The sequence below is a fragment of the Nestor notabilis genome, unplaced genomic scaffold, assembly GCF_000696875.1.
Source record: "Nestor notabilis isolate BGI_N333 unplaced genomic scaffold, ASM69687v1 scaffold26638, whole genome shotgun sequence".
NCBI classification, from domain to species: domain Eukaryota; kingdom Metazoa; phylum Chordata; class Aves; order Psittaciformes; family Psittacidae; genus Nestor; species Nestor notabilis.
The window spans coordinates 276-13,593 of record NW_009941165.1 but is presented as its reverse complement, the minus strand read 5'-3'; the positions used below and the strand labels follow the sequence as shown (position 1 = coordinate 13,593).

Genomic DNA, 13,318 nt, shown 5'->3' with positions numbered 1-13,318 from the left:
CTCCCTCTCCGACAGCCAGTGGCACACGCTCGTCCTGGCTGTCTCTGGCCAGTCCTTCTCCCTGACGGTGGACTGCGGCATCCCCAAGGATGTGTAGGTTGGGGGCAGCAGTGGGGGTCTCAGGAGGGCTGGCAGGGCAATGTGCCTCCACCAGCATCTCCTCCAGCCACCAACAGATACTGTGAAATTGTCCCCTGCCTTTTCTCTGCCTGTCTGCAGGTTAGTGGAGACACCATTTCCGGCCTCCCTGTCGGTGAAAAGAGCCAGCTTCTACCTGGGCAACAGGAGGAGGAGGAAAGGCGTGTTTACAGTAGGTGCTCCATGGTGCAGGGCTGAGCAGGGGTGTTGGCCATGGCGTGAGCTACAGCCCCCATGTCCCCCTACGCTGGCAGGGCTTGGGCAGCAGAGGTGGCCATGGGTCCTGCTGCCAGGCTCAGTCCCCATGTTCCTGTGGGCATGCAAGGGGCAGTGCTGGCGGCTGGTGCTTTGTGGGTCAGATGTGGCTTTATATGAGAACACTGCCAGTAGTGTGGTGGCAGAAAGGCAGTTGATGGCACAGTCTTATTGATACAAAAGTTAGGGCAGTGCCTGATGTTGGTAGTGAAAAGTGGAGGCAGTGAAAGCTGTCTGCAGCTAATGAGCTAATGCTCCCCTTGCACCAGCTGTTAAATTGCCCAGGATGAGGTTTTGGCAAGTTGGGCATGTAATGGGGATCTGATAAATGTGCATGAATCCCACAGAGGCTTCCCTAGCCTGGGAGGGAGATCAGCAGGCAAGAGCTGGGAGGGAAATCCAGGGCATGAATCACTTGCAGTTTCCATTTCTTGGTCTCCCTGGACTTGCTCTTCATCCTGCTACTCCTGCTTTCCCAGGGCTTGCTGAGACAGCTTGTCCTGCTGCCAGGAGCCGATGCCACCCCTCGGATATGTACCCCTATGAACTTTAAAGTAGTGACGCTCTCTGTCCCCAGTGTCCTCCAGGATCTTCCTGCAAAGCCAGCAAGCAACGAGGTGCTAAAATACCCGTACGGTCAGTAAATCCTTATGGTGTAGGCTCAGTCGGCCACCTTTTTCCTTCGTGGAGGAAGGATCTTTACGTGGGGCTGGGCAAGGAGCAGAAGCAGAGGGTGAGAGGGTATCGTTAGCACCCTCTGTTTTCTCAGTGTGCATGTGGGATGGGATCCATGTCCAAAACCCCCCTGGAAAGCCAGGGTGCTCCTATCCAGGTCCTTTGGCAGTGCTGGGCTCATGCCAGTAGCCCCATGCGATGCTATTTCCCCTGTTCTTGGGTGCCTATCACCAAAATGGGATAAGGACATGCAACCCTCCCTGTGTGCACAGGGACAGGCCTCCTTGCTCCCCCATCATGTGCACTAAGAGGCACCTGCCTTGCTCCTCTCTATGGCCAGAGACCGACACGAAGGTGACGCTGGGGTCCCGTCCACCCTGCACCATGCAGGAGAAGGCACAGTTCTGGTTCAATGCCTCCCGGAGAGGGCTGTACCTCTGCAACGGCAGCGCCTGGATTTCCATGATGGAAGGTACTGGTGTGCAATGTGCTCTCAGGGATGAAGAAAGGCTCTTGTAGCAAAGGAAGAGCATAAATTTGCCCTTGACAACACTCTGGGGTGGGAACTGAGTCAGGTAAAAGCAGAATGAGGGAGCTGGTGTCCCCCTGCTTCTCTCCAAGCTGCTTGACTGGGCTTTGCTCATGGTGCCCACATCAACACTTCCAGTGCAGCTCTGGATTCAATGGCTGCTGCTGATGGACGTGGGTTAACAGAGCTGGTCTCAGAAGCCCAGGCCCTTTCACTGTAGGTCTCTTCCTCTCCTCCTCATTCTCTTTAGGATAAATGTATAAACCCACTTGGTAAGAAGCAATAAATATCCATGGCATGTCTTTCCTCCCCAGTCCCAGAGGAGAATTCCCAGCAGAGAATAGGCAGGGGTGGATGGGGGTGGATGTGCTGCCCAGAGAGATGGAGTCAGGCCTTTCACCACCCCCTTGGGTTTTGGCCTGTCACCACTAGCAACATCAGGACCTTCATTTTCCTCCCATAGAGCTCCATACAGCAGCAAGCACCACCAAGGCAGCTCTGCCATGCAATGTGGGGCATGTTTCCAGGCAAGGTCATCTGGTTTTAACCTCACCCCTCTTTTTTTGTGGTCTCCTAGTCAAGCAAAGGCTGGACTATGTGGAGGAATACCAGAACCTGGTGACCAACTCTGAGACGATGGGTGTTGAGGTCTTCACCATCCCCAAAGTGGGACTGTTCGCAGCCACTGCCAACCGGTACACTCCGCCAGGATCAGCCATCTATAAGTGGACTGATGGGAAGTTCGTGCCCTACCAGAACATCCCCACCTACCAAGCTCAGTCCTGGAAGTATTTCACCATAGGAAAGAAGGTAAGTCTGCCTCAAAGGTTATTTCAGTGCCTTCGCATTTCAGTATATTAAACTGCAATTGCCCAACACCGGCTTCTCTTCTGAAGCCCTGAGTCTCAGGCATGGTTTAGGGGGTGAATCTTTCTGTCTTCTGTCTTTGATGGGGTCATGCTGATGCACGTATTCAGCCAGTGAGGGTCTGTCCTAGGGACTGCCATCTGATCTTTGGGCTGCCCTCTGTGTTTCACTGCTTTTGCTGAGACACAACTACATCCACCCAGGCCATTTTCAGCATATGGTTCTGACAGCGTGGGCCATAGCTTGCCTGGAATACTCAGATCTCTTCCTTGGTGATCTCCATGACGTACGTGAGGTCAGTCTCCAAAGCCAGCTGTTGGAGCTGGATCCCCTCCATGTGCCGGGCTTCATTTCTAGCAGGTCCTGCCTGTTCTGCCTCCATGAGCACAGTGGAGGTGATCCTGCCCCTCTACTCTGCTCTCGTGAGACCTCTCTTGGAGCATTGTGTAGAGTTCTGGTGTCCTCAGCATAAGAAGGACATGGAGCTGTTGGAGCAAGTCCAGACGAGGGCCATGAGGATGATAAAAGGGCTGGAGCACCTCCCTTATGAAGACAGCCTGGAGAAGAGAAGACTGCGTGGAGGCCTCATAGCAGCTTTCCAGTATCTGAAGGGAGCCTATAAGGATGTTGGAGAGGGACTCTTCATTAGAGACTATAGTGATCAGACAAGGGGTAATGGGTTCAGAGTTAAGCAGGGGAAGTTGAGGTTAGGTATTAGGAAGAAATTCTTCATTGTGAGGGTGGTGAGGCACTGGAATAGGTTGCCCAAAGAAGTGGTAAATGCTCTATCCCTGGCAGTGTTCAAGGTCAGGCTGGACAGAGCCTTGGATGATATAGTTTAGTGTGAGGGTCGCCCTGCCCAGGGCAGGGGTGTTGGAACTAGATGATCCTTAAGGTCCTTTCCAGCCCTAACCATTCTATGATTCTATGCGCAGAGCTGTGGTGCAGCCTGGTCTGGGTGTCCTCACACTGCAGCCTCCGCCCTGGCACAAAGGCTGACCCTCCTTGGAAGCAGGTTTTGGCTGCAGTCCCATCTGTCACCATGAAGCGAAGCAGGGATAACCCAGGCAGTGACTGTGGCATTGCTGTAGGAGACACACAGCTCCCTACACTGGAGAGCAGACAGCAGAGCCCTCCCTGAGCACTCAGTGTGGCAGGTGTTCTGTCATGCGTAAGGTCCTCTCTGGTCTCGGAGATATACCTGTGGTCTTAAAGAGCCATCAGAGCCCATAGCTCCCTCCCGAGACCCACTGAGTCCAACCTTTTAAGCTTTCTTGCTTTTAACTCATTCTAGGACTTTGGAGCCATCTCTCCTCCCCTGGGCTATGGGACTTCTGCACAGTATCTGCCTGGTTCCTCTCCCTGGGGAGCTACTGATCACTTTTCAAGGACCCCCAGGCAAGCCAAAGAAACATCTGCTTGAGAGCCAGCTCTGTGCAGAGCTCCCAGAGGAGCTGGGATCATTCCCCCTCTAGCATGACCTGTTCCAGCTTTGTCACCAGATGCCATGGAGGGTGGCTGCAGGCTCCCCATTGAGACCTATGTGCTCCAGGGTACAGGGGGATGGGCAGAAGTTCTGCTTCCAGGCTTGGTGGCACTGACAGCCCCCATGTTTGGATACAAATGGGCCATGTTACCTGCATGGAGGACGGTGGAGTCCTGCAGAAAATCTTGTCAAGCCCTGAAAATACAGGTGTTTTGCAAAACCAGTGCTGTGCCTGCTCTGCAAAGCTCTGGTTGCACCCACATGGGCAGGAGACAGGAACATCCTCAGCTGGGTTTATTGGCTGATGGAAACCACCTTGAGACTCCCCAGTGTTGGTCTTGACCTACAACACCCCCTTGCAGCTGCAGGTGCAGAGAAGACCACCAAGCTGAAGGGTCCCAGCTCCCAGTGGTTCCTCCACAGCAAAGCTGCTGTATTGGTGCTCACCAAGGCTTACGTGCTCTGGGTTTGCCTTCAGGTCTTCACTGGGAGAAACTTACTTAGACTTCCTAGGCAGGATGGCCTCTCTCTTGCACAGCTTGGGGCAGGTTTCTAGTTGGGGCTAGCCTTGGTGCTCCAGAAGGGCTGGGGACAGAGGCAGGTGTCCTGCGTGCAGCTGCCTGTGCTCGGCATGTTTCTGCATGGAGATGGTGACCAGATAGGTGTTGTACCAGCAGTGGTACAGAGCTCTCCAGTTAGCCCAGGCTCCTCACACATGTTGCAGGGGAATAACACCTCTGTATGTGTCAGCACCTTGTTACTGCACCAGGATCTGCTGGTGCTCTTCCAGGATGGGGTAAAGAGCCTCAGGGGGTAGTGCCAGGGTTTCCTGGTGGCTCTTGTCAATGGAGGGCAAGGGACCACAGGCTCCTGAGTTGTGGGGTTGCATCCAGGCATTTCTCTTCCCTCTGAAGCTGTGTTTCTGGAGATGCCCTGAAGGAACTCCCTGGACTGGGGCTTGCAGGGGTATCTGCCCAGCACTGGAGATGCACCTTCCCTGGAGGGTCATGTAAACCCATCACAGACCTGCACTGAGTGTGGAAGGTCTCTATCCTTCAGGGTGGCTGAGCCTCAGCTGGACAAAACCCCAGGCTGGTGCTGGCAGGGTTCTGCAATGGGCAAGAGTCAGGAGACCACCCAACTGACTGTTTTCAGCTTGTGGGCTGTGGACCTGTGCTTCTTTGTGGCCCCAGCTGGGGCATAACCTTTGCCACTCCATACGAGATGTGCTGGAGTGGCAGAGCCAGCATGTCACCCTGTGCACTCCCATGAGCTCGGACGCACTCCCTGCCCTGTGCACGGCCGTCTCTGCTGCTGCATGCTTGTCCCCAGTGCTCACAGAGGGGGGTTCTTGGTCTGGAGAATGTTTTGTGTCAGGGAATCAATGTCATCCTTATTATTGTTGTCACCCCACAGGCCACCGGGTCCCTGTCTCCCGTTTGGGTGCACTGTGCTAACTGGGGGATGCCAGCCAAAGCCGTATTGCCTCTCAGCAGCCACCTCGGTCCCTGGCCACACATCCCATGGGCGCCTGCCCCCTCCCATCCCATCTTCACCGTGCCCCTGTTTGTCCACACCCCTTTGAGGGGAGAAAACCAAGATGTCCTGGCTTGTTATTTTTCAGATCTTCCTAGCAGTGGCTAATTTTGAGCAGAATGACAGGGGTCAGGAGTTCTCTGTAATATACAAGTGGAGCCGCAGGAAAGAGAAATTCGTCCCGTACCAGAGGATCACCACGCACAGCGCTAGGGACTGGGAGGCATTTGTCATTGAGGGAGAGGCTTTCCTCGCAGTGGTCAACCACAGAGAAGGTACCCAGCCCTTATATTCCCTACTGGCCCAGCTCAGCTGGGGCAGGCAGCCCTTGGGGACCACGGCCCCCTGCTGCAGGCACCCTGCTCAAGAGCATCCTCCTGTTGCTGTGGAAACACTGCAGCTCCCTGTGCATCCGCTGCCAGAGTGCAGGGCAAAGCCTCGGAATCGGTGCATGCAGCTCAGAGTGTCGTGTCCCTGAGGAAGCTTGAATCCTTGCAGACCCTCTCCTTTTAGGAAAGAAAAGCACTTGGGGAAGTGGATGACGTGGTCTCCCTCAGGTTTTCTGATGGCGAGGGACAGGGACAAGGAGTGGGGACCACGTCTTTGCTGAATCTCTTTGCTTCTTTTTCCTTTGTTTCCCCAATGCTACATGACATGGTGGGGTGGTGAGAGCAGCTGCACAGGTTTGCAGGAGCTGAGCCTTTTGATAGGCCTTGTGGGCACACAAGAAACCAGGGGAACCCAAGTGAGAGCCTGCTGATGACCCTCCCTCTCTGGACACCAGCCTTTTTCCCCTCCCAGGCCATGAGCTGTTCTGGGTTGGGGCATGCACCCCATAGCACAGGGGATGAACAGGCCGATAGCACAGCCCTGGCTCTCCAGGGTGCTCCCAGCTGGGTTTGGACACTGGGCTAGTGGGCTCCTTCCCCACCATCAGGACTGGCTCCTGGGACACCAGCTCCTCTGGCACTGGGCTCAAAGCTGGTGGCAGGTTGCTGGGGCAGCAGCTGCCTGTAAGCTGGGCTAGAAACTCCCCATGACATTTGTTGAACCCCACCGAAAGACTTAAGTGCATAAAGAAATACATCATAGTCGTTTATGGAAGAAATGTGTAACAGGTAGACATAGCATCAGAAGCAGAAACTGAGATGATTATAACCAGTACAGGATCTAAATTAGACCAAGTTCTGCATTACCCCATTTTGGACAGGGCTCTGAGCAGCCTGGCCTAGCGGAAGGCGTCCCTGCCCATGGCAGGGGGTTGGAACTGGATGAGCTTTAGGTCCCTTCCAACACAAAACATTCTGTGATTCTGTTATTCCATGACTTACTTCTGTGGCAATGGAAGAAGAAAGGTCCCTTTGGCAGCCATACGTATCATGTAGCAGTTAAGACCATCATGGTCAAGCCAAACTGGGGCTTGATTCAGTGGAGAGTCAGTCCCTGAGGAGCTGCCACTTATCCATGTGGCCATTTCCCACACACCCCATTCTTCCTACAGCCTTTCTTGCCAAAATATCTTCTGTGGCAATGAGGGTTGCCCATAAACCCATTAACAGGGTACAGCAGTGCTTAGTGAGTGTGGGCTGGAAGGAGGATGGTGGTGCTCCCCTCCTGTCCCAGTGAAGCCAGCTCTTTATTAGAAGAATGTCTCTGGCTGGACAGGTCGTGCCAGGCTGAAGGTGCAGAAAGGTTTTCAGTTTTAAAGCCACCTGGGTCCAGCACAGACGCAAGGTTAAGATCTTTGAACAGACCCCAGGAGCTGGATGGAGTACAGGCTTTAGTCTTGTGGGCTCAGCCTGAGTGCTCAGTGGGGTAAGTTGCAGACTGTGGCATCCCCTCCCTCTTCCTGGAACTTGTGCCATCAGCAGGGATCAGCACATGGAGGTCCCTGCCCATCTGCAGTGCTCAGGAGCTGAGCATGGGGACTTAGCAAAGGAGTGTTGAAGAAACATCAGTGCAGTACCATTCCAGCTGTGGCCCCCTCCCAGATATGAGAGCTTGTGTGTGAAGGGTGATGGCAGCCCATGATTTTGGTAGCTTTAGGGACTCATCTGAGACCGGCCCCATTACACATGGAACAGCCAGCAGAGCTTGGCTACTCCAGGATGCTGGCACAGTGCTCTGGTGTGCTGCTTGTGCAGGGAGAGAGCAGGGATGGAAGCTCTAGGTAGGCATGGAAGCTCTAGAGTCTCTTCGGCTACTTCTTGGGGAACAATCAATCACTAGCAAACAGCCTTGCAACCTGCTGGAAAATATTTCTGCAGCTGAACCTGTTTCTGGGTCTTTTTTTGTTATGCAAACCACATATCCTTCCCCTCATGGTGCGCGTCTGCCTGTCTATCTCCCCCAGGGAATAACCACAACATAGACAGCGTGATATACAGGTGGAACCCCAGGACAGGGTTGTTTGAAACCAACCAGACCATCCCTACCTCTGGAGCCTATGACTGGGAATTTTTCACCATCGGGCCGTATTCCTTCCTGGCTGTGGCTAACACATTCAATGGCACATCCACTAAGATCTACTCGCACATCTACATCTGGCTCAGTGGCTCTTTCCAGCTCTTCCAGTCTATCCTGGTAAGGCTTGGACCCTGATCAAACATTAGTCCTCAGTCCCCCTTTAGTGTTTGGACAAGCCAGGGAATAATTACAGAGACAGATGCTCTTCAGACCTCTGGAAAGGCAGTGATACTTTCCTACTGATTCTCCCATAGGCATTAACAGAACGAGGTTTATTTTTTTTCCTTGGAGGGTTTTAGGAGTGGGTAACTTCCTCCAGCAGATCCCCCCACACCTTGCAGCATCTTTGGCTTTCAAAGGCTTGTCCATGTCCAGCTTCTCATGTGTCTTCCTTCCCCAGACTTTTGGTGCTGCTGACTGGGAGGTCTTTCGTATTGGGGACAGAGTCTTCTTGGCTGGTGCAAACAGCCACAGCTATGACAGTGGGATGCCAGCACCCTCTAACTTCTACGCCATCAACTCCTCCATCTATGAGCTGAATGTCACTGCCCAGATGTTTGTCAAATTCCAGGATCTCCTCACCTACAGGTACCTGTGCAAAGAGCCAGGGTGCTCCTCAGTCACATCCTTCCCCTGAGCAATCTGGAGGTCTCCATGCAGGCTTCGATGTTGCCAGGGACTGAGACTGGCGGGGAGGGCAATGGGTGACAGGTCCTTGGCACCAAATCCCAGTGGGAGCTAGGAGAGGGCCCTGAGTTTGGGAACAAGGGTGGATTTCCTTATGGGAACAGCTTGGGAAAAGCAGAGTTTTCTGTATATCACCAGAATGGCAAAGGTTGGTGTGGGGTGGGCTCAACCCTGCGACATGCAGCCCCTTCCTCAGCTGGCCATGGAGGGGCCACCTTACCTGCCCCTCTGCTTGCTTCATCCCCAGTGCCCTGGACTGGGAGTTCTTCTCGGTGGGAGACGACTCTTTTCTGGTGGTAGCAAACTCCTTTGATGGCTTCACCTTCTCCGTTAACAGTATTATATACAGGTACTGCTGCAGGAGGAGGGCAGGGCTGGGTGGTTGGATGATTGTTCCCAGTAGGAGCAGTCCTGCCGGGAGCCCAGCACAGGGGAAACCCCTGCAGATGCTGCTGCATCTGCCCAGGGTGGACAGAGAGGCCTGCTCCCTGTTTCTGGGAAGGTTTCTAGACAGGAATGAGAAGCCCCAGTGAAGGACATCCCACCCTGAACCACAGCGGGGAGGTGGGAGATGCCAATCCCATGGCTTAGCTTTCCTGACCCTTTCAGGTGCCCAGCTTGTGCCCCAAGAGCTAACTGCCCTTTCTGTGCAGGTGGCAAGGCTATGAAGGCTTCGTAGCGGCTCACCACCTCCCCACTGTTGGCTGTAGAGACTGGGAGGCATTTCACACCGCTGAGGGCTCCTACCTCCTCTACACCAGTGCCAAGGAGCCGCTTTCCAAGGTGCTCAAGCTGAAAACCACCTGAGGTGGCTGAGACATACTCAGCTCATTGCCAGGATCGGGGCAAGCTGTGCATCGAGATGAAGATGGACCACAGAGCCCGGGAACGGTGTGGGATCAGCCCTGCGGCTGGCTGGTTGTACACTCCACAGGATGGGAAGGAGGAGGATGGGAGCTCCAGGCTCCCTGCAGCCTTGTCCAGGGCTGGCAAAGCATCTGTGACCCTGCTTTGGTGCTGTTTCTCCTGGGCAAGCTTTCCTGCCATGCTCCAGAGCTACATCCTACCCAGGGTGCTTGGTGCCCAGGTGCTCCCCGGGGCTCAGCGGGACCCAGCGCTTGGCACACTCCAGCCAGAAGGGACCCAAGTGCTGTTGGTCGTGACCAGAGCTCACAGGGAAGAGACTGAGCAGAATGCTGTGCTGCCTATTTGTGCACTGGGTGTTGAGCAGACACTTGTGGTGCCAAGGGTGGGTGTATGGCAGGGGGAGGAAATGGCATGTGAGAAATGGGGGGAAAATGTTGGCTTTGGGCTTGGCTCTGGCTGCCCAGCACCTGGGGCTGTGATGCTGCTGAGGACCCATCTGGTTTGACATTGCACCCTTTTGTATGAGGTTAGTGACTCCCGAGCAAACCTGCTGTGCACGGCGACCAACCTGGCTACCATGGACATGGGGAAGTCCCAGAACTGCTCCAGGTGAAACTGTGGCCTCTTTTAGTTTTATCAACTTTTCTGGGGGACTCTTGCTTAACCAGAGCTCTAATAAATTCTGTGCACCCATGCTTCATCCCACAGCCAAGCTGCAGGTATCTGATCTGCTCTGCAGAGCCACCCCTGAGCAAGACGGTGCCATGTCCATGATGGCCCATGAAGAAGAGGTGGTCCTGAGCACAGTAGTGTGCTGGGGTGAGGGTGCCCCTCTGCTTTTCCCCCTCAGACCCTCTGCCTTTCCTGAGTGGCTCGGAGCATTGCTCAGCCTTCCCTGGCTTTCCTGCTGGAAGAAGGTGACAGCCCCCAAGAAAGGGCTGGGTAGGTGGTGGCCTGAGCCATCCTGGGGTCCAAGCTTGGGAGAGCCAGGCAGACCCTGCAGCTGGCTCTGCTGGGAAGGTCCATTTGTTGCTTGTAAAACAATGTATAACTTGATCTGCTTCCGCTGTGCTGAGCCGTGAGCAGTGTCTCTAATGCAGCCCTGAGCAAGGGTGGGATAAGGCAAGATGCACCAGGCAAGATACAGAGGCAAAATATGGCCAGCTGGCCCCTGCTCAAAGCAGACTGGGGTGAGGGTGGAGAGGATGTAGCCTAATGGCAGTCACACTGGTACACTGAATTTAGGCTGACCTGCTTTGGGACAGATTGAATTAGGACAAGTGCAAACCCCTCAAGCACCACCACCCTTCCTGGATGCCCAGCTCCCAGTGCAGTGCAAACCCCAAGGGTTTTTCCTGCATGTAGGGCTGTATTGAGAAACCAAAGGTTTGGGAGATCACCTCCGTGTTGCTGCTGGCAGGCAGAGGCTGCTGAGATGCTGTATGGTGGCTGGGCCTGATGTCATGCTCTCTGCAAGGCTGGTCCCTCCCTGGAGCCAGGATGGGGTGACTCTGCTGACACCCTGCATCCCAGGTTCCAGGGACCTCCTGGAGGTCCACAAGAGCCCCTGCCTTCATCTGTCTCCCTCAGGGTCTTGTTCTCTCCAAACCCAGCATGTGGCTGGGGCTGCTTTCCCTGTGAGCCCAGATCTGGCAGGGGAGAAGGGGTCTGTGTATAGGAGGTTCTTCTCCAGGAACCTGAGCTCCATCGACAGGTCTGCATGGGGTGTCCCCAACATCCCTCCCTCATGTCATTTGCTTATGCTCAGTCCAGCATCACTGGGAGGGGCGAAGTCAGTGGCACTCATTTTCAGGACTGCAAGCACTGCAAAATCCCATCAAGAAGCTTTGGAGACCACCAGGTTGCCACTGGCTCTCTGCAAAGAAGCTGGGAACAGGATGCCCCAATCCTGCACTACAGGGCAGTGCTGGTGGTCTCAGCATGGCCCTGGGTGCTCGGCAATGACTTCAGGTAATCCACATGCTTGCAGGTGTCCTCTCGGTTGTGCCGGACATAGCAGATCACATAGACGATGACCATGGCGAACCAGCCAAACATGGTGATGAACATGGCCACATCCGTGGTCCTCTGGCGCACGCTGCAGAAGTTGACGCCGGCATCCAGGACCTGGAGCAGCGGTTTGCCCACGTATTCCTCTCGTGGGGCCGTGTGGCAGGTGATGTCCTGGACGGAGTCGGGGTCCAGCCGTGCTTCCCACAGCACCTCCTGCAAGGCACATTCGCAGTGCCAGGGGTTGTTGGCCAGCCGGAGCTTGGCATTGAGTGCCAGCAAGGCCTCCTTGGGGATGCTGCGGATGCGGTTGCTGGAGAGGTCGAGTGTACGCAGCCCGGCAGCCACCCCTTTGAAAGCTGCTCTGTCGATCTTCTCAATGGCATTTCTGGAGAGATCGAGTTCCTCCAGGTGGGAGAGGTGCCTGAAGGCGTTGCTGGGGATCCTGGTGATGCTGTTGGCATCCAGCTTGAGGAACACTGCGTCTTTGGGGATGTCCTTGGGGATCTCCTCCAAGTGCCGGGAGCTGCAGAGGACAGCCTTTGCCCCTGCCCTCTCTGTGCATTGGCAGCTGGGGGGGCAGGAGCTGCCCCAGGGGACACACAGCAGAAGGTAAAAGAAAGCCTGGGCAACACTGGCTGCCGGGGTAGTCGTTTATGCTGCGTCCGGCCGGCTCAGCATGTCTGCTGGCGATTCCCCGGCGGCGGCAGCAGCTCCTGGGCAGCAAGGCAGCTCCTCTGCGCTCCTGCAAAGCCTCTCCCATTGCTGTAGGGAAGCAGAGGGTGGAGGGGATATGACACGGCATTATTTCCTGGAATGCCACTTACGTCTCGTGTGTAATGCACCCTGGCAAAGCGGTGAGAGGCTGGGCTCAGGAGCCCAGAAAACAAGGTTGGAATGATACTGGCTACCATCTTTTCCAGGACAGCTTAATTTGTCTTAAAACATAGAGCTGCACAGATTAAAAACCCCTCCCCTCTTGCCCCATCTCAGCAGAGGCCACCCAGGCAGGCAATGGGTGCTGCAGGATGCGGGTGTCGAGGTGGGCATGGCCTGGGTGCCTGTGCCTCAGCCTGCTGCCAGTTTCCACGTGGGATGCAGTGATTTTGCTGCTGGAGAACAGCAGCAGTAAATTCCTACCTCACCAACCCCGAATGTTAAAAAAAAAGAGATGAGTCAGATTCCCTGTGTTATCAGACTTAATCACCACCGGGGTTTAAATAACAAGATGTGGAGTTCTTCTGCTTTCCCCATCAGGTCCATGAGCTGGTTCAAGTCACATTTCCAAGGGTTTTGCCAAAGCAGGGGGTTGGAGGTGGCTTTGATTTTTAAAGTAAACAAAGAGTATGGTTTAACAGCCTTAGTCAGGAAGCTGGAGCTTAAGAGAGGAACCACTGTCTATCACAATAAAGGGGGTGATCTGAGAACCCCAAGGGCCACCATAGGCCTGCTGGGGATGAGACAGGGAGGTGAAGCACATGGGTTTTCTTTCCTCTGCCCTTACGTGCTACTTGCCCCTCTCCTGCTGCCTTGGCCAGGCTGGGGGTAAGAGACCCCCACGGAGGGGAAGGGTGGGGGAGCTGGGGGGGAACACACACACACCCTCTGGCAGGCTCAGGGAGCCTTTCGCCCTGGAATGAATCTCATCAGGAAACTAGCTGGGCTCCAAGTTATTATCCCCCCTATTCCCCTAGTACCAGCATCCTTCTTATAAAGGCATCCCCCTGGTAACAGCATTCTTCTGATAACGGCATTCTCTTGGTAAGAGCATCATTCAAGCACCAGCATCCCTCAGGTGTGAG

General features: G+C 54.7%; 2 protein-coding genes across 2 annotated transcripts in view; one reads left to right on the top strand and one right to left on the bottom strand.

Annotated features, from left to right (window-relative positions):
• TSPEAR (thrombospondin-type laminin G domain and EAR repeats) overlaps positions 1 to 9,446 on the top strand; it is a 13,402-nt gene extending 3,956 nt beyond the window's left edge. The window contains exons 4-13 of the mRNA XM_010020735.1: positions 1 to 93; positions 220 to 310; positions 873 to 1,029; positions 1,409 to 1,540; positions 2,175 to 2,407; positions 5,575 to 5,761; positions 7,840 to 8,069; positions 8,353 to 8,540; positions 8,887 to 8,988; positions 9,293 to 9,446. The exon at positions 1 to 93 is cut by the window's left edge and continues 33 nt beyond it. Coding sequence (XP_010019037.1) covers positions 1 to 93; positions 220 to 310; positions 873 to 1,029; positions 1,409 to 1,540; positions 2,175 to 2,407; positions 5,575 to 5,761; positions 7,840 to 8,069; positions 8,353 to 8,540; positions 8,887 to 8,988; positions 9,293 to 9,446 — 1,567 coding nt within the window. The remainder of the gene's footprint in view (positions 94 to 219; positions 311 to 872; positions 1,030 to 1,408; positions 1,541 to 2,174; positions 2,408 to 5,574; positions 5,762 to 7,839; positions 8,070 to 8,352; positions 8,541 to 8,886; positions 8,989 to 9,292) is intronic.
• A 1,974-nt stretch (positions 9,447 to 11,420) lies between these two features.
• Positions 11,421 to 12,279, bottom strand: LRRC3 (leucine rich repeat containing 3). Its single transcript, XM_010020734.1, is given in 2 exon segments — positions 11,421 to 12,171; positions 12,173 to 12,279. Coding segments are annotated over 2 exon segments (858 nt in total).
• Positions 12,280 to 13,318: the final 1,039 nt, after the last annotated feature.